This window comes from Oryza sativa, chromosome 4 (genome assembly GCF_034140825.1).
Source record: "Oryza sativa Japonica Group chromosome 4, ASM3414082v1".
Lineage (NCBI taxonomy): Eukaryota > Viridiplantae > Streptophyta > Magnoliopsida > Poales > Poaceae > Oryza > Oryza sativa.
The window spans coordinates 8,535,104-8,556,079 of record NC_089038.1 but is presented as its reverse complement, the minus strand read 5'-3'; the positions used below and the strand labels follow the sequence as shown (position 1 = coordinate 8,556,079).

General features: G+C 39.5%; 1 protein-coding gene and 1 long non-coding RNA gene across 2 annotated transcripts; both read right to left on the bottom strand.

Moving 5' to 3' along the window:
* Positions 1-3,087: 3,087 nt before the first annotated feature.
* Positions 3,088-3,938, bottom strand: LOC136355918 (uncharacterized). The gene is made up of 2 exons (XR_010740503.1): positions 3,527-3,938; positions 3,088-3,404 (listed from the first exon to the last, which is right to left on the bottom strand). It is a non-coding gene; the product is annotated as an uncharacterized lncRNA (long non-coding RNA).
* A 6,168-nt stretch (positions 3,939-10,106) lies between these two features.
* On the bottom strand, positions 10,107-12,754 carry LOC136355946 (transcription factor RAX2-like). The gene is made up of 3 exons (XM_066309253.1): positions 12,599-12,754; positions 11,704-11,833; positions 10,107-11,297 (listed from the first exon to the last, which is right to left on the bottom strand). Exons 1-3 carry the CDS (start codon positions 12,732-12,734, stop codon positions 10,541-10,543), a joined length of 1,023 nt encoding a protein of 340 aa, XP_066165350.1. The 5' UTR covers positions 12,735-12,754; the 3' UTR covers positions 10,107-10,540.
* Positions 12,755-20,976: the final 8,222 nt, after the last annotated feature.

The window sequence follows — 20,976 nt, the reverse complement described above, 5'->3', positions numbered from 1 at the left end:
GATTTATTTTACAAATTTTAAAGTTGGAAAGGGGAACTTCAGGGTGTGACACCCCATGGACACAAATACCTTCTAGTTTCACCGCAAGAGATTAAAACGACGGTGCTGCAAGTAGGTTTCTAGATTGCATTTGTAGAAGATTCAAACACCACCTTAATTTCTAATCCATGCAATGGCTACATACACCTTTGTACACAACCTAAGAGAGTAGACCACGTTTATTCTAAAGATAATTTGTGGTATTATTGCTCTTTTTTCCCTAGGGTTAGTGCCGCCACCACAAAACTAGAGAGAGGGATTGAGAGTTTCTGCCATAAATTGCTCTTACTTTTACCTGAAGGGGATTGATGGTGCAATAGATCAATTAATTAAAGTTTATAATTTTGTGAATTCGTGATGAAGGATGCGTTGCACGGGTGATGTACTGTTCATCCAGTTCATCTGGTTGTACAGTGTATCCGCATTCTTCGTCGAGAAGGTCGGCCGTATCAAAAACCTTTATACACTACTTGAGAAACATTAATGTCTGAGAAAAAAAACAGTGTTAATGAACCGTGATGAGTAAGCAGTGGTTTTGAGGATCCTCTATGGTAGTCAACACATCCTTTAATTTATTGATCCCTCATCTATAATGGTTCATAACTTTGACCATTACATTATTTAAAAAAAATACCGACCATTATTATCATATATATACGTACTGATATATATATACGTCTTGCTATTGTTAAATGACTGTATCGCAGGTATTTTGCTTTCACGTAATATCTAATGGTTCTTCCAGCGTGAATAACATTAGAAAATTACCCAAGGCTCAAAATGTGTCCAACAAGTTAAAACGAAGGGGAATTTGATGTGAGAAGTGGATGAGTTCACCTTGGTAAATACTACCTCGGTTTTAATACATCATGCAATTGACTTCTGAACACAAATTTACCCAATCCGTCTTAGTAAAAAAATTTATACAAATATTTAAAAATTAAGTTATGTTTAAAGTACGTTTAATAAATTAATTCATATAAAATTAATAATAATTATGTATTTTTTAAAATAAAACGAATAATCCAATGTATATATATAATCATCATCTATCCGGAAATATTAGTCATTGTCACCTGCTTATCAGTTGATTACCTCAATAATAAGGGCAACAAGTTAATGTTTCAAAAAGAATGTTTAATCAAACTGTGAATAGTGTGCTATTGTTTATAGGAAAATAGTGTGCTAAATTCGCGCAATTATTTTTCAATCTTCATATGAATCTCTTCAAGAGTACCGTATTAGTGTTGCTATGATCTATGTCATCAAAATTTTGGTTTAAATATAGACTTTCTTGCACTAAAAAAGGTTATCTTTACTTGTTAATTTCATCACATATTACTTTGTTTAAAGTCATATTTAATGTCTCACTAAAAACTGTTTTACAACACGAACAATCTACGAAATAAAGAACCCTTGTCCAACTTATGAGTTATTGCGTACGTACCTAGAGTTATATATCACGAACAATTTACTTAATTAAAATGTTATGGCTTTAATTTAGTTACTGAATTTAAATATCCTACTCGTCTCGCGTAATTTTCTCATAAAAGTAAACACAAAAATATCCTAATCACTTGTTCTCTTTTCGACTTCATCCTTGATTGACGGCGATGTTCTGATTTTTACTTTGACTTGTTGTTCAGACTGTTCGACGAACCGCCTGAACCGTTGTGTAGACTGCTAGCTTTGGGTATCTCCTGTTGATGTCACTTGACTTCTGAATGTCTAGTTTATAGCTCTAATATGAATTAATTATTAATTAATTACGTAGACTATAGAACATTTCAAGTTTGTTGCCATCCTAAACAAACATTAACTTGCACTGTAGCTGTCTCCATTAGGGAAGTAATTAAACTGCATTTGAACTGAAACTTCTGTCTCCTAGTTCACTTTGAAAATACGTGTGTTCCATATAAAACTAAGGGCCTATTTAGTTGGCAAAAAATTTTGCCCCTACATATCACATCGGATATACGGACACACAATAAAAATATTAAACTTAGCCTAATAATAAAACAAATTACAGAATCAGCCACGAAACTGCGAGATAAATTTATTAAGTCTAATTAATTCGTTATTAGCAAATGTTTACTATAGCACCACATTGTCAGATCATGGCACAATTAGGCTTATGGATTCATCTCCCAATTTTCTAGACTATATAATTTTTTATATTTATATTTAATACTTCATACATGTGTCCAAACATTCGATGTGACGACTGGCACATTCGATGTGTAGGAACTAAATATGCCCTAAACAAAAAAGCACGCACTGGCCGACTGGCGTGTCGAAGCGTCTAAATTGGATGTTTCCATTGCCATGTTGACCTGTTCGACGTACGGCCTTGCAAAAAATTTATGCCCTGCAATGTGATGGTTAGGATCTGACAGTAACATCTCACCAAACTAAAATGGGATTAGGTGAAATCTGTAACAAACTCTTGAGAAATCATAGATTTTATCAGAGACCATACCCAGCAACACAACAAGAGATGGCGGCACCAACCTGTTACATACATGCTAACGGGATTGTTTTCATTTAAGAATTGGCTGCAAAAACATGTTACGTAAGGGAATAGCATATTCAAACGTAAATAAGTCAATCAATGACCTTGACATACTAAGAATTTAGTTACTACCAGCAACTTAATGTACAGCCATGTTGCTAATTAATTATTAGATGTGAGCAAATTATGCTTACGCTGCGCGAACTTCCGAGGTGGATCAATTAATTGTCTATAACATGTAAAATGTTCAAACTTAAAACTATATGTAATAATCTTCTCCGACGGTGTGCACGACCCAATTTCTGCTCGGCTGATCAAAGGGTATTAATTGGTGCTGACTCGCTCGGACGCCGCTGAGCAAGCGAGACGATGTCATCCAGGTTGGAGAGCAGCCGAGGATTCTTTTATGTATACATAATCCTCTATATCTAGAAATGGATACATAACCCAAGGTTATAAATAAAAATAGTTAGTACGTGAGAAACACCAAAACACACACAAGACTAGAACTCCAAGCTTCAAGTGATCTTCTATACTTTATGCTTTAAATTAAAAACTTACTCATTTATTTCTTATGAATCAATAATATAATACTTATCATTTTGAACAAAACTAAAAAAACTTTTAAAAATCTTGAACTATAAATAATTTATAAAATATCTTACCATATGTATAAACACTACTACAGAAACAACATGTGACACCTTTGAAGGTGTTAGTTTAGGAACCGACACTATTGAGATTACAACAATGAAAAAAAAACGGTTCAATGCATCGGCTTGATTCGAGCCGATATATTGAACAGGTCCTCATCCCACATCCACATATCACCATTCATCCATCCCACATCCATCTGCAGCAAAATCAAATAAATTGAATCACAAATTTTTGGCATGTATCGAAGATAAAATAACAAGATGACCAAATCAGAAAAAAAAATTGAAGTCTGCCAGCACGCCGTGGTACTGCACTCACCGTCGTGGAGAAGCCTTTCTGCACGCCATGCAATGCCGGAGAGGGGGTGGCATCGAATCTAGCCATCTACGAGCACTGGTGAGAAGGGGAGGAGAGGAGTGGCGGCACCAGTGGGGAGGGGCAGAGAGGTGGGGCGGTGCCGAATCCGGCTGCCCGGAGTGCTAGTGGGAAGGGGCGGAGAGGAGGGGCAGCGCTGACGTCGAGGTGAGGAGAGAAAGGGCGATGCCGATGGGGAGGGGTGGCACCGGATCCAATCACCCCCAACCGTGGGTGAGGACGGGGTGGCACCAGATCCGACCGTCCCCAAGTGTCAGTCTAGCCGACCCCGAGCGCTGGAGGGGAGGGGCAAAGAGGAGGCATGGGAGAGGGAGAGGGGCCGGCGCTGGCGGGCGTCACTGAGCCGGGGAGAGGGGAGAGTGAGAGGAGAAGAGGGGATAAGGACGCGCAAGGGGAAGAAGAGAAGTGCATGCCTTTTTAATTTCTCGTGCTCCACATGTCAGGTCAGCTTGGCACTTATAAATACTCAAAGGTGTCGTTTTCAGTCGTAAGTAGCACATTTCTGTGACATGAATCATAGGTGTCGGTTCGTATTAAAAACCGTCACCTACCTCTCCAAAAGGTGCTGGTTTTTGCCACTGGCACTCCTATGGATGCATGTGTGAGCGCGAAAAGCACTATAGGTGTCGGTCTTAGCTTTTCCAGCACCTATAGTGTTGTCTTTTTTGTGTCTTTCTATACTAGTGAGATTAGTCCTTAAAAAGTACTGCAATAAAATAATCTACCCAGGATTGTGAAGACCTAGCAGATGACCAATACGATAAAGACCCAGTCGTCGCCCAAACTAAAGAGGTAGTGCCTAGAATATTACGAAGACACAATCCGAAAGTAAAGAGTAAGGACAGAGAAGTGGATGGTATCCACTTTCAGAGGTGGAAAAACCCATGACGAGGAACATTCATATAAAAATAATAAGGCTGGCGACCTTGCTGGTAAGATATAGTTTGCAACGGATATATACCAGCAAAATATGAGCATGGGAAACCCTTTTTGATCATGTGTGATGAGAAGATTATATCAATGGTACATGGAAATCAGTTGAAAGGGCCTTACGTCAATAATGATTAGAACGGCGGCCCTTGCTTTCATGAGCGGTGAAATATTTTGTTGGAAAGATACTGGTGATCTTCACGCCATGTATCAGCGCAAAACATTGGATGCCAATTGCATTGCTAGCGGAGTGGAAAGTTGGTAGGCCTTTACTAGTAGGCGGAGTGCCTGGCATGGCTGCCTGAGTGGATCCATTTTAGATGCATGTGAAAATTGATTTCGTAGTAGTGATTATTATAGGCGGCCTACTTAAGTGGATCACCTACGGTAATAGGACCCCCCCAACACAACTATGCAGCGGGTCATCCCAGTCAAACATATAGTCCGTCTGCGAAGATCGATGACTTCATAGAGAAAAAAATATTTTTCTAATAGTGTGTATAACTCGAATTTAACACAACACACCTGCGATCGAAGGTACATGTAAGTTTATTTTAAAAAAATATTTCATATTATTAATGTGGTGTTTAAACTTATCTTAACACTTTCATACAATTAAAATAGTATAGAAACCTTTTTGCCGTGGTAAAGCGAATCATAATCACATTTCATGCATATTATTGACTATTGAGAAACCATGACACCACTCTTTTATTTTTGCTCGTGGTTTTATTAAGAGAGAATCCACTCAGTGCCACTGAGTTTCTACCACTTCTACAATATACCACTGACTTTGTCAAATTGAATAATATGCCATCGAGTTTTCCCAAACGTCTACTGCGTGCCATCGCCGTCCACAAGCCGTTAGGGTGCATCCGTTTGGTGTATTGAATTTTTTCTTAATGACTAAAATGCCCATGACTAATAAACCCTAGCACCTGTTTTAGTAAAATATTTTGGTATTCATTTCTATATCTATATGAGCTCAGTGCCATGCACCATGTTCAAACTTGTTTTATATCTAACTGTATGGGGTTGATTTTTTTTTTCATTATGTACATTTATTTTTTTCCGATATGTCCCATTTCAAAGTCAACAGATCACTAGTTCACTACGTCTCTACCAACGCGTGAAGCTAGCAATCATAGGCTGTTATATGATTCAATCAGTTTCTCTATATGTATTCATATAATACATATGTCCCTCGGCAAAAAAAAAACATGTACAATGAGTTAGGGGCAAATAGGTCTTTTTACAGCTCTAACAGATGCCCAACTAACAGCTTCTGGACTGTGATGGCACGCAGTAGACGTTCGGGAAAACACGATGGCATATTATTCAACTTGACAAAGTCAGTGGTATATTGTAGAAGTAGTGAAAACTCAATGGCACTGAGTGGATTCTCTCTTTTATTAAACACACGCTTGTAAACATACCTACTCCTTCGTTGAAATATAAAAACATCGTTGTACCTTTTAATTTCACCATTTCTTAATATCTACTCTAGTGCACTGTCATCGACTCAAATTAAGTGGGGGATATATATGATTCAGACATGAACGTTAATTGATTAATATATAGAGTGAAGGACACAGGCGATGAGACAGCGTTTGAACACATAATAGTAACATATGTTTGCATATCATGGTGACATGATGTGTTAGTTGATCGAGAGGACGGTGTGTCCAGTTATCCTTCAACTCAGATACTGTATTAACTTATACTATTAAGAAATTTCGCTGAACTTTGTAGTTTGCAGTATTAATCAAGGGTTACGCATGTTAACTATATGACGTGGACATGCAAGAGAGCGATCGATGAACCGACTACAATAGCATACATTAATTGCACGTACTGATGATCCCTTCTAGTATATAGTACTTGGATTTAACATCATTGACAAATTAATTCGTGCATTTTGTTCCCGTAATTGCATATATATATATATCATGATGTGTTAATTCACTACTATAGAATCCCTAATAAGAAATGCGTGCCTTATTGAACTAATATATTTTATATTATGGTTGCCATTTTATTAAAAAAATACACTATTTTTTTTTAAAAAACCCAACACATATATATAAAGACATGAGTGCCGATTTTCTAAAAAAAATGACACATTTGTAAAAGCTGAGCCGATGAAAACCGAGCCGACCTGATTTTTGTCCCCTCTCTCTCGCTCTCCCCTTCCCTCTTCTCTCCTTACCACCCCCCGTCTCTTCCACAGCCTCCTCACCTCCGCCGCCACCTCGTCTATGCAGCCCCTTCCACCCTCTTCTGATGTCAACTCGCCTTCACCGCCCCTCCTCCTCTTACCCACCCCCACTTCCACTGAGATGAGCTTGGGGGCGGCCAGATCCAGTCATCACGATCTTAGGGGCAGTGACAACCGGTGGGAGCAATGACGAAGATGATGGAGGTCACCGATGATGGCCCTACCGACGAATCTAATGATGAATTGGCCCTAGAACGATGTGAACGTAGTAGTTTTTTATGGTGGCTTTAGCTATTTTTTGCCTATGTCCAGTGGCACACTGAAACCAACCTCCACTGGTTGAGACCACGATACATTGCTGATGGTCTAACAATGGAAAATGTTACCCTAAAAATCACCAAATCCCAAGTCCACCTTCTATCACGCTCTTGCTGCATGCGTCCCCCGACATGCTAGATCTAGCATTCTCAGGGTTTAGAAAAAAAAAAGTCCTGATGGATCCTTATTTTCTAATGCGTTTAATTAATACTCCCTCCATTCCAAAATATAAGGCACAACCACCCTTAATCCAAAGACCAAGTAATAATTATTATCATCTTGTAGTTTGGATCATCCTAATAAATACTAATGCATGCATCCAATAGAATTAGATAACATGAGAGTGGAGGATTTCAAAAAGTAATAATTTAATAGAGAAGATGCCATAGTTAATTGCATGCTTGCATATATGCCTTATATTATGGAACATATAAGAAAAGTGGTTGTGACTTATATTATGAAATGGAGGGAGTAACCCTTATAAAGATGATTTACAGTCCAATAGTGATCACTGTAGTATATATAGCACGGTCTAATAATTAAGTAATTAAGTGTTGTCCTACAGAATAATATGTGCACTGCAATTTAGTTTTGAGCAATCAACTTCTCAATGACTAGTGCCACAATAGTCTTTCTCGTTCATCTCTGGATTCTCGTTAATTGTCATTATTTAATAAAAGTATGATCTTTTATCATGTTTGTAAGGTAATGGTGCTAAATAATTTCATCATTAGCATGTACACATTGATCAGTCACAAAGGTTTGACAATTCTCTTAGCATCTCTGTACAATTACTCGAGAATTAAAAAGAAAGGCCACGTTATCCAGCTAAATGTCTCTGGATCTCCGTGCTCAGGACACACTAATAACTGTAATTAGTTTTCACCAAACTTTAATTCGGGCCTGTTTGGTACAGCTCTAATTCCTAAATTTAGCTTCAGGAGTTGGGTCTGGAGTAGAGTTGTGGAGCTGACTAAACCCAGCTCCACAACTTTAGTTCATTTTGTGAGAGAGCTCCACCCAGCTCCACTCTCAGTTTTGGTGGAGCTGAAACTGTTTGGCTGAACTCCTGCTCTAAAATGGGTGGAGCTGGAGCTGGAGCTGTGCCAAACAGGCCCGTCACTTTTGGAGACGTTTCTGATGGATAAGATACAATATGATGTGCAAGTTGACCAATTTGTGACTGCTAATCCGTAAGATGATGTACGACAAGAGTGCTATATAAAAATTATGAATTGACAGTGTGCTGTCCAGCTCTTAAAAAATTATGAATTGACAGTCATCTGTCAGCCCGTACCAGACAAAGAGATCCCAGTTAGCTCGAAATTTGTATATATATGTGGCGGAAATGGAATATTTCTTTCAACAAATGAAAATTATGATATATAACCATTCTTAATTAGCTGTACTCAATTGATATCTTTAGTACCTATGAAAATTAATATTTTAGAGTATATATAAAAGGTGGAAGATAATTATGAATTAACATGGATACCGTTTTAACAGAAAGGTGCATATATAAATCGAATCATCTGTTGAATACTTAAGACATGGGTTTGATAATTCACATGAGTTCGATCCATGATTGCTACAGTTTAATAACGACATGTCACATTGAGGATGCTACTTTAGGAGTCAATTGTGGAGTAAAGACAATGAATGGATCAATACATTGGATTTGTTGGCACAATTCTTTTTTGGCTAGTTGTCACTAATTTAATTTGTACCGTATTATATGCTCATCATTGCTACACTGGATCGACTTAACTCTCCCCCATGTTGATCATCGCTTTTGTTCACATATTTTCTTTTTGTCCTGTCTAGGACTTTCCGTCTTAATTCTACTACATATGTGTCTCTCATCTTCTTTATTATTAGTATTATATGTGGTTTGTTCTTTATGCATTACACCGTATTAATTATGGCCCCCTTTATCAAATTTATGGTCTATCTTGCATAATCCATTTAAGTGTGTTGTGCAAGAGAAAGACTTAATTGTCAACTGCATTTAGGGTTCGTATCTTCTCTCTCCTGAGACGCCTTTTATGATTTATTGTCCGAGAGAACATTTGGCATATTTAATGGGTGTTTGAGCAGTAACCAATTTTGTATTTTATAATTTAACTTCAAACTTATTTAGTTTCTTTTTTACACTTATTAACTTGCTCTTTGAAACTATACAATTAATATGCCCATGCTTTGCAACGAGCCATATTTATATAATTGGGGATTGACTAGATAGGTGGATTGAGAATAAATGACTGGGTTATACACATATATGAAATGAGCGATCAACCTTCCGTATACGATGAGAAGGGGACGGAAGGAAAACGACTACGCTTTTAAAATAGTAGAGATATATTTATAAAATTCTCAGTGGAAAATTAAATACAATTATAAGAGCTATAGCTTTTTTTTTAGGACCCTAAAAGTTATTTAGATTTTTATCTGTCATGTGTTTTCGTTTAAAGCAAATTAACTACTGTATGCACAAAGAACGACGACAGAGAGGCGGATATCCCTCGCACTGTTGGACAATGTCTGTCCATGGAGGCACTAAATTACTAGCAACAAGCTGGGAATCTTTTCGCTCCCCTCTCTCGTCGAATCTTTCATCGATCTCGCTTCCATTTCATGCGCCAACTCTGCCTGATCTGCCAGCACTAACACATCGTTAAAAAAAACAAAAAAAAACCAGAGAAAAGAAAAAAATTACTCCGACTGCATTGCAACCGTGTTCTTCGCGACAAGACACGTTTCTCGCGGCAAAGGACGACTGCAAAGACTCGTTTCTTCTCGTCGTCCCCCCATGTGCCATCTCGACGCCAATCATGCATGCTTCCATGCATGCACTGATCGATATGCTGCGACGCCAGCAATTTTTTATTTACGCACACAACTTGCACGGCTTCACATGCACTGTGCCACAGCAGCAACAAACCTATGCCCAGAGTTCAAGGAAGAGAGAGAAAAGACGTGTAGTAGTAGCACAGACATTACATCGAAGCATGCACTGCAGGAAGAAGGAAATGTGTCCACAACACAGTGGAGCAAAAGTACTGAATCTGCTGGCCTGTGCCACACAGTAATCAAGTTTCCACAGTAGTTGAGAGAGTACACTATACTGAAGAGAGAGAGAGAAAATACAACAGCAAGAGAGAGAGAGAGAGAGAGATTATCTCTATCATGATATCCATCGATCGATCCCATGTCACAGTGACATACAACACACTGCAGGCTGTAACACGAACGCAAACGCTATACTAGCAGCTGCACTGGCACGTGCATGCGACCGTGACACGGGACACACTTCTTTCCTTTGTTTTTTTTTTTTAACCACAACAATTAAACGCGCCATGCATCACGTACGTACGGTAGAATCCAATCAAAGAACAGTAAAAAAAACAACACACCTTGGTTTAATTAATCCATCCTTAATCTTGCCGTGCCCAGCTGCTGCCTTCCCCTCCTCTTTAATCGATCAGTTTAATTTACATCATGGTTACCTTCCCTTGTGAGCCGATCAACCCTGCTTCCATGCTGCCGCCATGATCCTGACCAGCATTAATACTATTACTTGTGGTTGATGTGTTCATCAGCAGCTGCTTGATCTCGTCGTAGTTGTACACCAGCTGCTGCTGCTGTTCTTGTGCCTGATCCTGCTGATGATGATGCTGGAACAGCTTGTCGTTGTCGACCTGATCGATGCAGCTGCTGCCGTAGCCGACGCCATAGCTGTAGCCATCAAGGATGAACTCCCTGTTGCCATGGTGGTTGTGGCTGTGTGGCGCCGCCAGCCCATCTGACGAGCTGCAGCTCTGCTGGTCGGAGCCGAACACGATCATGTTGCTGCTGATCTCCTCCTTCACAAGCAGCTGATGATGATGTGATGCGCCGTGCAGATGGTTGAGCAGCGCAGAGGCGCTCACCATTGGAAGGCCAGAGTGAGTGCCCAGCATGAATTCCTGGGTGGTGGTCGGTAGGGTTAACGGCATAGCTGGTTCCTGAGGATGGAAGCCGCCGGCGCCGGAGAAGAAGCCTGGGTAGCCGCCGCCGGGATTGAGCGACGGCGAGTTCGGCAGGAGGAGAGACGACCGGTGGTGGCTCTGCTGATGACGCTGTATCCGTGGCGGCGCGGCGGCGGCGACGGCGCTCGAGCCGAGGAGCTTCTTCTTGAGCTTGGTGTTCCAGTAGTTTTTGATGTCGTTGTCCGTTCTGCCGGGGAGCTGCGACGCGATTATAGACCACCTAAAATGGATGACAAGTAGAAATGAGTGATTTGCATGCATTCTTCTTTTTTCCTTGTTTGTTAGGTTTTCTCATGTCATCTTTGTACTGTTCTACAAGACAAGACTTGGGGTAGGTAGCTATCTAGCTACTACAGATGCCAAAGTTTCTCAAATGTGTACTTGAAATTGTATCAGAGCATATATATAGTTAGGTATCTCTTCATTTGCTGATGATTAGACATACTCCTACCTACATATTACTAGTAAATAATTATAACTTCTAAGGATTCTTCTAGCTAGGGAGAAGAAACAGGTCATACTTATGCATGTTTGGGATGAAATTAAGTAGATCGAAATAAAAGGAAGGTTAAATGTACATCTTAATCTAGAAAACTCTATATATGCATTGTGATATATGTATATACCTGCTCCCAATACTGGCAAACATGTTGCAGATGATCCTGTCTTCATGCTCTGTGAACTCTCCATGCTTAATATTGGGCCTCAGGTAATTTAGCCATCTAAGCCTACAACTTTTGCCACATCTCCTCAATCCTATAATTATAGAATAAATAAGGTCAGAAATTCAGGACCAAATAGCTCAAATATTGCGTAAAAACTATAGGGGGATGAGAATTAATGATGTATAACTTATAAACAGCCAAATATTGCTCAGTGCTAGCATAAAATTAAATGTATGAAAAAGCTCCTATAAGGAAGATTCAACTAGGATTATAGGATCTTTTTTTCAAACAAACGAGTTCTAGGATCTTGATCTGCATTGCGTTTTTCTAACAAGCGGGGTAGTCACATCAAGACCTATAATTGCATGCGGCAGCCGGCAAGCCTGACATAACATTGTTTGTGTCTATGTCAGAGATCTATTACACTCTTGACCAGTTAACAAATTAAGGGATGTACGACTATTAGTGCTAAATAAACTATAGAACAAATTATCGTCTTAACAAAGTATCCGCGAAGAGAAAAATGATCGATGTAAAAAATTGGAAAAACCTTATACTTAATTAGCAGTAAATAAGATCTTTCAGACTTGAACATATATATTCATCTACAGAAGGGGACACAGAGAGAGAGAGAGAGAGAGAGAGAGAGAGAGGAGTTATATCCATAGAATACAACTGATTAAACTCTCAAAACAGACGAAGAAAACAAATCAATTAGTTCTACAAAGAAGAAAAGAAACCAGCTGCAAATTAAGGTGATCGAGCCTTATTTAGACATGAACTCATAAGGGGGAAAAAAATACAAAATCGCCAAAGGGCTAGCACAAGATCTCTGAAATTAAGTTGACATATATACCTGCTTTCTGAGGGAGAGCAATCCAATTGCCGCCGGTGCCATGCTTCTCTATGAACTCCTTGAGCTTGGCATCCTCCTCAGGCGACCAAGGTCCCTTCTTGACGTTGTTCTTGTCACAGCATGGAGCCCTCCCCATGAGTCCAATTGAGCAGAATTGGATTTTTGCCTCAACTCCAAGCTGCTAAAAGCAACAAGACACACGCACCAAACTACCAAATCCCACTGCTCCTAACCCTTTTCTTAATTTGTAGCTAGCTGCCGGGGCAGCAGCAGCTAAGCTAGAGCTCTCTCCTCTGTGCTATCTACTATCTAGCTAGAGGACATAGAGAGAGACAGAGAAACACTGCCTTTCAGGAGATATATTGGGACACAGAAAGCCAGGCACAGAGAAGAGAGCAGCACAAGCCAACAAACAGCAAACAGAAAAATATATAAGACCAGTGAGAGAGATGGAAGAGAGAGAGAGAGAGACTATAGTGAAGATGTTAACAAGTCAAAGTGTGTAGGCTTGTGTTTGTTTGGCTTCAATTAATCACCCTTCCAGGCTGCTGGTTGGCCCCTTCAAATCTAAGCACAGAGGGAAGAAAAGGTTGTTCAGAGCTTTTTCCATGGAGACTTGATAGCGTTACTACCAGAGTCATGATCACTGTTCCCTATAGACAAAGTACACTTGCACATGGAATCTTGCGTGCATGTTTGCAGGTAGTAGAGAGTCACGGATAAAGTAAATCACTAAGTACATTGGAAAATGGTTAAGCCTTTCTGATGGAAGATGCCATTTTTGTTCCGAGGAGACAAAAGTTAGGTGAATGATTAATTTCTCTTTCAAATTATTATTTTCAATTGTATAGTTATCTATGATTCCATATATAGTAATGACAATTATGAGAAACGAGAATAAAATAAATCAGAATTCTATTTAACATGACCTAGATCCGTTAGCCTTTTCTCTATTCTCTAGAGAGTTTTAGAATATTTTCTTTTTTGTTTTATGGCCAGAAATATAAACACTTGTACATTGTCTAAAAATTTAGGAATAACTATTTCCAAATTGTGTTTTAATTAAAGCTAGCTTTTGTTCATCCATTCAACCATATATGCGATTTTATGAATTTTGAGAGCGTTAATAATTTGCATAGTCATTTCGTTGCCAAAAAAGAATATAAGTCCATTGCTAAGTTAAATTATACATATATAGCAAGCAATTAAAATATGTTCACATTAATTAAGAATAAAACCAATCAATTATACGTGGACCCTAACGTACTGTTGCACCTTGAATGAGTTGTCCCATGGCAAATTGCCAATTAAATTACTGCAAAAAGAGAGTTTTACTACGCTGAAAGTCTATAGCTAGCCGGCCGGAGTCCTTTGATCAACAATAAGACCTGGCTATCCTATTATTGGCCAGGGACGCAGGGTAGGTGCCAACCTTTGAAATCACTGCCTCTCTTGTGTATTTTTTTCTTCCATGGAGGGCCGAATACATACATAACCGAAGCAACTTCTGATCACTAGACAAATGTTCTTTTAATAAGAGAACCTAGACAAATTAATGGCTTAATTTCTCTGCCTCTCGATTCAGTATTTCCGTCTAACAATTTCCAGTTTACAGGTGGCTATTCGGCAGAGAATTTGTACTAAGTTTTTAGCAAAATTATTCAGAATTTCAAGCTATTCATCAGGAGATCGATTTCGGAATTTAGGTGCCCCAAATGTTTATTTTTTGATTTCTCAAATATTTAACCCTTGGTCACGCGTATGACAGATTGACAAGTTCTAGCTCAACAACATGTAGGTGGAGGACTGAAAGCGATAGCTCGCCAGGTTCGTGTATTTGTCGTGTGTAAAAATAACATGCATCTTTGTACTAGGAAAGCTACAGACTGGAACTGGCCAAATATGAGGGCAGGCAAGCAGCAGCAAGCAGCTAGTAGCTAGCACGATGAGCAAGACGAGCAAGCAGGCAGCCACTGGAGCAGGTGCTAGATCGATGCAGCTGCTGAATGCAGCAGATTTGCTGCATATTTCAGAGACCCAATCTCAGTGTGTGCAGATGAATGCATGTGCCAATGCAAGCATTGGTGTGAGCCTATGTGGTGTGTAAAGCTTGACCATTTCTTTAATTCCAAAATGTACAGTACACCGTTCCTTTCTTCCTGGGCTAGCTAGGCTATAGCTACTGAAACATGTTATAAATATATGCTCTACTTTCATCAGGATTGTCTTGTCTTGTCAATAGATCGACTATTGGGAGAGATGTTAGTACAACCTAGCAGCGCTAGAGTTGTTGTATTCGAGGTTGGGGTTGTGCATTATCTTTCGGTAATCTCCTTTGTCTTTCCTGGATATGCCTCACTATCCATTGGATTATAACCTTCTCCAAATCATATACTCCCTCCGTTTCAGAATGTAAGTCATTCTAGCATTTCCTACATTCATATTGATGCTAATGAATCTAGATAAATATATCTAACGGAGGAAGTAATATAGATGGTAGTTATATGAGATAATTATTTTGGTCGAACAGCCGCTTATAATTAAGCTACAATTTATTTTAGAACTTATTATCTATATTAAGTTTTCGTGTGTGATCTATATATATTCGCGTCTTCACTTTTTCACTGTTAAAATAGAAGTATAAATGTTACCGCAAATTTTTTTTTTCCATTTCTAATTCATTTAAATGTATTTAGCATATAAACTGCATCCACATTAACAAAATGCCTTTCAAGCATAGCTACTGATAATCATCCTTCTATATCTTAATTTATAAGCTATATATTATCACAACAAGCAAAGCAAAACACAATATATATACTCAAATTTCTGGTCTGATTTAGACAAAAGAGCTAGCTAGATTATATGCCCTATTTCTGTAGTGCCTAATAGATAAGAAGGATACTCAAATCGCCAAAAAGAAAAAAAAAAGGCAGACACAGGGTATATACTACTACTAATAGCAGCAAATAATTGTATTACGTATGCATGTCTAGTACGTACATTGACCCCGTGAGTATTATTCTCTTACGCTTTCCATTTCGAATCTTTCATTGGAAGTCACATGCCCAATTGTTTATCACTGAGACGAGACAGCAGCCGTCCATGCACAATATTTTCTCTGATCGGCTTCTTGATCTGTGATCCATCGATAAGACCATAATATCCACTAATTGTGTGTGTGTCATGCAAGAGCTGTACAGCTGATGGAGAGGCAGAGGTCCAACTACAACTGTCAAAGAGCACACCTAACATGGCCATGGGGATCATCATGCATATATTAATTGTAAATTATTTGTATAATGCAGTGTTAGTGCATGTACTGGATGAGCATTGTTTGTACAGACGATCGATTTGTGGCCGAGAGACGTACGTTAATTAATTTGATTTATTAGGGAGAGAAAACATGTGCCTGTTCTCTAATGATTGCTACACTACAGTACAGAGACTTCTCTCACAGTATATATACTAGTATACTATACTGATGATGCATATTACTCCATTTAATTTAGTTATGAGTTCGGGAAGTGATCAAAACTTTTCAACTTTGGCCTCTAGTGACAGTAGTGAAATTTGTAACTTTCATGATAAGGATAGGAAATTAATAACAATACGATTATGGTATATTCTGTTAAAACATCCTTTTCTAATTTATGGAAGAAGCATATTAATTACTATGAATTATATAGTTGAGATCTCTGGTAAACAATGTTGGTTACAAATATATGTAGCTGGGAAAAATTAAAAGTCACCTTAAATTTCCAATATAAAAGAAAGAAATAAATAACAGGTGCTATTAACAGCATTTTGGTGTACCTAGTAACTTTTTTCCCGACAATTTGGTAAAACTAATTAGTACAGTGAGCATGAGTATATTAGTTAAAAATGTGTAAGCTTACATATAGTGTTATGAATGCATATTAATTTCGATGAGTCAACAGTTTACCATGTATGCATGTATGTTTACTTTCTTTCAAAATCTGTTAGTTCATAAGAATATATAATTAACTTATAGCTCTTTATCTTGACAGTGTAACAACCCAGTGATTTAAATTAGATAGACTTCTATAGTTCTACGCATGAATAATAGGGTCTGTTTAGTTGGTGAAATGAAAATTTTTGGGTGCCACATTAGACGTTTGACCGGATATTGGAAGGGGTTTTTTTGGACATGAATGAAAAAACTAATTTTATAACTCACCTGGAAACCACGAGACGAATCTTTTGAATCTAATTAATTCTTCATTAGCACATGTGGGTTATTGTAACACTTATGGCTAATCATGGACTAATTAGGCTCAAAAGATTCGTCTCACGATTCACATGCAAACTGTGCAATTAGTTTTTCTTTTTATCTATATTTAATGCTCCATACATGTGTCCAAAGATTTGATGTGATGTTTTTGGGGAAAAATTTTGGGAACTAATTAAACAGCCTCATACTGAGGAAAGCTTAGCCTTTTCAATGGTTTTTATATGCACTAGTGCCCAGCTGCCGTGGATGAGTATCCACACACAAGTCAATGACATGCTTTTCAATTATGCAGGTTCGTACCATTGTGTGCTGGCTGATAGCAGTTGTCTTTCCTCGCTGCTGCCGTAAGAAAGAAAAAAAAAAGAAGGGCTGAAACATGAACATATATATTAAACAGCTTTTATGTGTCCAAACTGGTCGACGTCCATCATTGTAACCGTCAAATCACTTGAAAAATGAAGGAGCAAGATGAAAACTGGCTGTGTTTATTTCACGCCAAAAGTGAAAGTTTGGTTGAAATTTAAACGATGTGACAGAAAAGTTGAAAGTTTGTGTGTAGAAAAGTTTGATGTGATAAAAAAGTTAGAAGTTTGTAGAAAAACTTTGGATCTAAATATAGCCAGAGTTAAAAACTCTTATATTTTTCAGATTACATGGAAGATGCATAAAACAATACCAATTTGTTTTCTTCATTCCTGAACTAAAGGTATGAATAAATTAAAGGTGGGTATGGGCTTAAAACATGATTACATGAAATCTCTTGTCAGGACTTTGAGAAGTGGGATTTTGCTTCCTTGTCCTGGAGTTGTACCTAGTGCAAAAGGCAAACTGTGTCTCTGAGACAGGCCAAGAGAAGACATGGATGAAGCAGCCATGCATGCTTTTGTAAATGTTGTAGGCCTTAATTTTGGATATAGGACTCGAAAATGTTATAGATGTATTGATGGACTCTATTTTTGAGGCATGGGCTCTGATAGTTGCTACTGGAAAGCATACAAATGCGCATTTGATCGGGCTGAAAGGAGATTGAATTGTACTCAATCAGATGGCTGATAACAAGAGGCATATGATGTGGTTTTTACAGTTCAGGAAATTAGCACTAGCTGTGAAATTCATGATTTGTGCCCCAAAAATTTAATATATTGCAGAAGTTTGTAGTACTGACCACCCTAATTAGTGTGAATAATCATAACTTCACATCAATATAAGTGCACTATAGACGAAATCGCTAATCAGCGAATAGTCACGTGCCTCCCCTCCTGCGCGGCGCGGCCACGTGACGCGCGCGGAGAGGGGGGCCGCGGTGGAACGCCCATGTGCAGCGGTTCTGTCCCTTTTTTTTTCTTTTTTTTTCTTTCGGTTTTCTGGTTTTTCCGTTATTTCCTTTTGGTTTTTTGTTTTCTTTTTTTTCACACTTTTGGTTTTTAACATATACGTATACAAGCTTTGTATACGTACAAATACAAACTTTGTATACGCATATATAAACTTTATATACGTACAAATACAAACTTTGTATATGCGTATATAAATTTTGTATACATGTATTTTTTGGGTTTTTATACGTACGTATACCAATTTTGTATACACACATCCAAAGTTTGTATACACATATGTAAAGTTTGTATACGTGTAATTTTTTGGGTTTTTATACGCACGTATACCAATTCTATATACACGTATATAAAGTTTGTGTACGCATACATAAAGTTTATATACACGTATTTTTTAGGTTTTTTATATGTACGCACACAAACTTTATATACATGTGTATATATATAAAAAATTATATATATATATATATATATATATAATTTTTTATATATATACACATGTATATAAAGTTTGTGTGCGTACATATAAAAAACCTAAAAAATACGTGTATATAAACTTTATGTATGCGTACACAAACTTTATATACGTGTATATAGAATTGGTATACGTGCGTATAAAAACCCAAAAAATTACACGTATACAAACTTTACATATGTGTATACAAACTTTGGATGTGTGTATACAAAATTGATATATATATATATACACACACACACACATACACACACATACATACATACACGCATGTATATACTTGTATACGTATCTATATATAGTATATATATGCGTATATGCATACAGTAGTATACATATAGTAGTATAGATTAGAAAATATAGTAGTATATACTCCTATACTGTAGTATAGACTAGAGGGGGGGGGGGGGGAGCATTGTCAAAAGACGAACTTGTTTTTAGTAGAATGAATAGAAACAGTAAAATATGTATTGATTTTTATGGAATCTACACTGCAACATACCTCTTCGGAGCTATTCATAGCTTTACAGCCCTACGAGTTAACCATAGGATTTTGATTACACATGCTTTTACATTATTGTCCCCTTAACATGTTTAAAAGAATATTTTGGTCTTTAGCCCACCTACGTACTCAACTTATTGGACCATGGTTGGCTAGACATGGGCCGTCTACTAGGCTGGCCCTTAATGGGTGTCCTTTGGGGTGCCCTTAATGGGTGTCCTTCAGGGTAAGTTCACCTTTGGTTCCTCTATTTGTCACCCAGTCCGATTTTCGTCCCCGCAGCACAAAACTAGATACAACGCTTCCCCCAACTTACAAAACCGTCTAAATAAGGTCCCTTGATGGTAGCCACGACAAAGCATGATGGAGCCGGGTGATGTCGCTATGTCGTGGCAAGCCCAGTAGAGGCCACCCTTGGAGCAAAGAAAGGTTACCCCGAGGAATAAGTTCACTTTAGGTCCCTCTATTTGTCGCCCAGTCCGATTTGCGTCCTTGATCGCAAAATCGGGTACGACAGACCCCCCAACTTACGAAACCGTTTAAATGAGGTCCCTTGGCAATATTGTGTTCGGTTTTGGCTGAGGTGGCGCCTATGTGGCTCCTTTTGACCAGGTCTTTGACCAACGTGTCATTGATGTGGCGCTTACGTGGCAGTTAGACCAAAGAAATAATAAAACCTGTGGGACCCACATGTCAATTTCAAACACAAATAATAAAAATGGTGGGCCCATGTAGACCCACACGTCATCCTCACTACCCTCTTCTCTCTATCATCCCTTTCTCTATCCCTCTTCTCTCTCTCCAGCCGGCGGAGCGGGGTGGGCACGGCCGGAGCGGCAGAAGAACTGAGGGGCGGAGGCAAAGAGGGGCAGGCAGCAGCGGGTCGGCGGTCGGAGCAGCGGCAGGGGAGAAGAGGAGCGGTGGTGGGTCGTGGGCGGAGCGGCCGACCGGACGGCGGGGGAGAAGTTGCGGCGGTGGTCAGAGGGGCACAGGGCGTTGACCTGCGGGAGGAGAGGAGCCATCCGTGGCCTGTCGCTGCTCCGCCCTTAGCTCCGCCAGTGGTCCGCCGCCGCTCTAGCCAGCGGAAGCTCCGCCCAGTTCGTAGCTCGCTCCGGCTGCTGCCCCACTTGCTCCGCCGGTCGCTGCGCCCTGCTCGTAGCCCGCTCTAGCCGCTCAACCTCCTCCTATTGGCTTCGCGTGCCGCCGTCATCGAGCACGACCCCGCCGCCACCTCGGAGTCCGCCATCGGTAAGCCACCGCGCGCACGTGTGCCATTAATCCTCCACGTGATTCTCACGGAATCGAGTCGTCGTTGATTCTCACGGAAGCGAGATTCTCACATTGCAAGGTTGCCAGCGAGCGCCGGGATGTCGTCGTTGATGGGAATGCTCCCGGCAAAGGCGGTCCTCACGACGACGGGCGACACTACTAGAAAATGCATTTTTCCTGATGTGAGGGTCTTTTTTTCGCTGGCGGACATGACCCTTGGAGCCAAATGACCGCCTACAAAAATATAAATCGAGGTGAAGTTCGCTGTCCGCCTGCGATAATCTAGGCGAACCTTATGTGGTCCACCTGCAAAAATCGTACCTACCCCAGAAAAAAAATCTAAGTCTTATCTTCTCCTCTATCCCCTCCCCAACACTCATTTCCCTCTCTCAACTATCTCTCTCCCTCAACACTTCTTCGATCCCTCCACCGGCCGGGCCATCCCCCTCCCCTCCCTCCACCAGCGGCGCGGGGCGGCGGCGGCATGGATGGCGACGACGACGCATCTCCCGATGCGGCGGTGGCAGCTCCCCTCCCCTCCCC

Bases quoted from the DNA above. Each gene is read 5' to 3' on its own strand.
- LOC136355946 (XM_066309253.1), bottom strand. From the start codon at position 12,734: ATGGGGAGGGCTCCATGCTGTGACAAGAACAACGTCAAGAAGGGACCT. The intron at 11,834-12,598 runs GTATATATGTCA...CTATAATTATAG, and splicing joins TGCTCTCCCTCAGAAAGCAG to GATTGAGGAGATGTGGCAAA. The intron at 11,298-11,703 runs GTATATACATAT...CATCCATTTTAG, and splicing joins TTTGCCAGTATTGGGAGCAG to GTGGTCTATAATCGCGTCGC.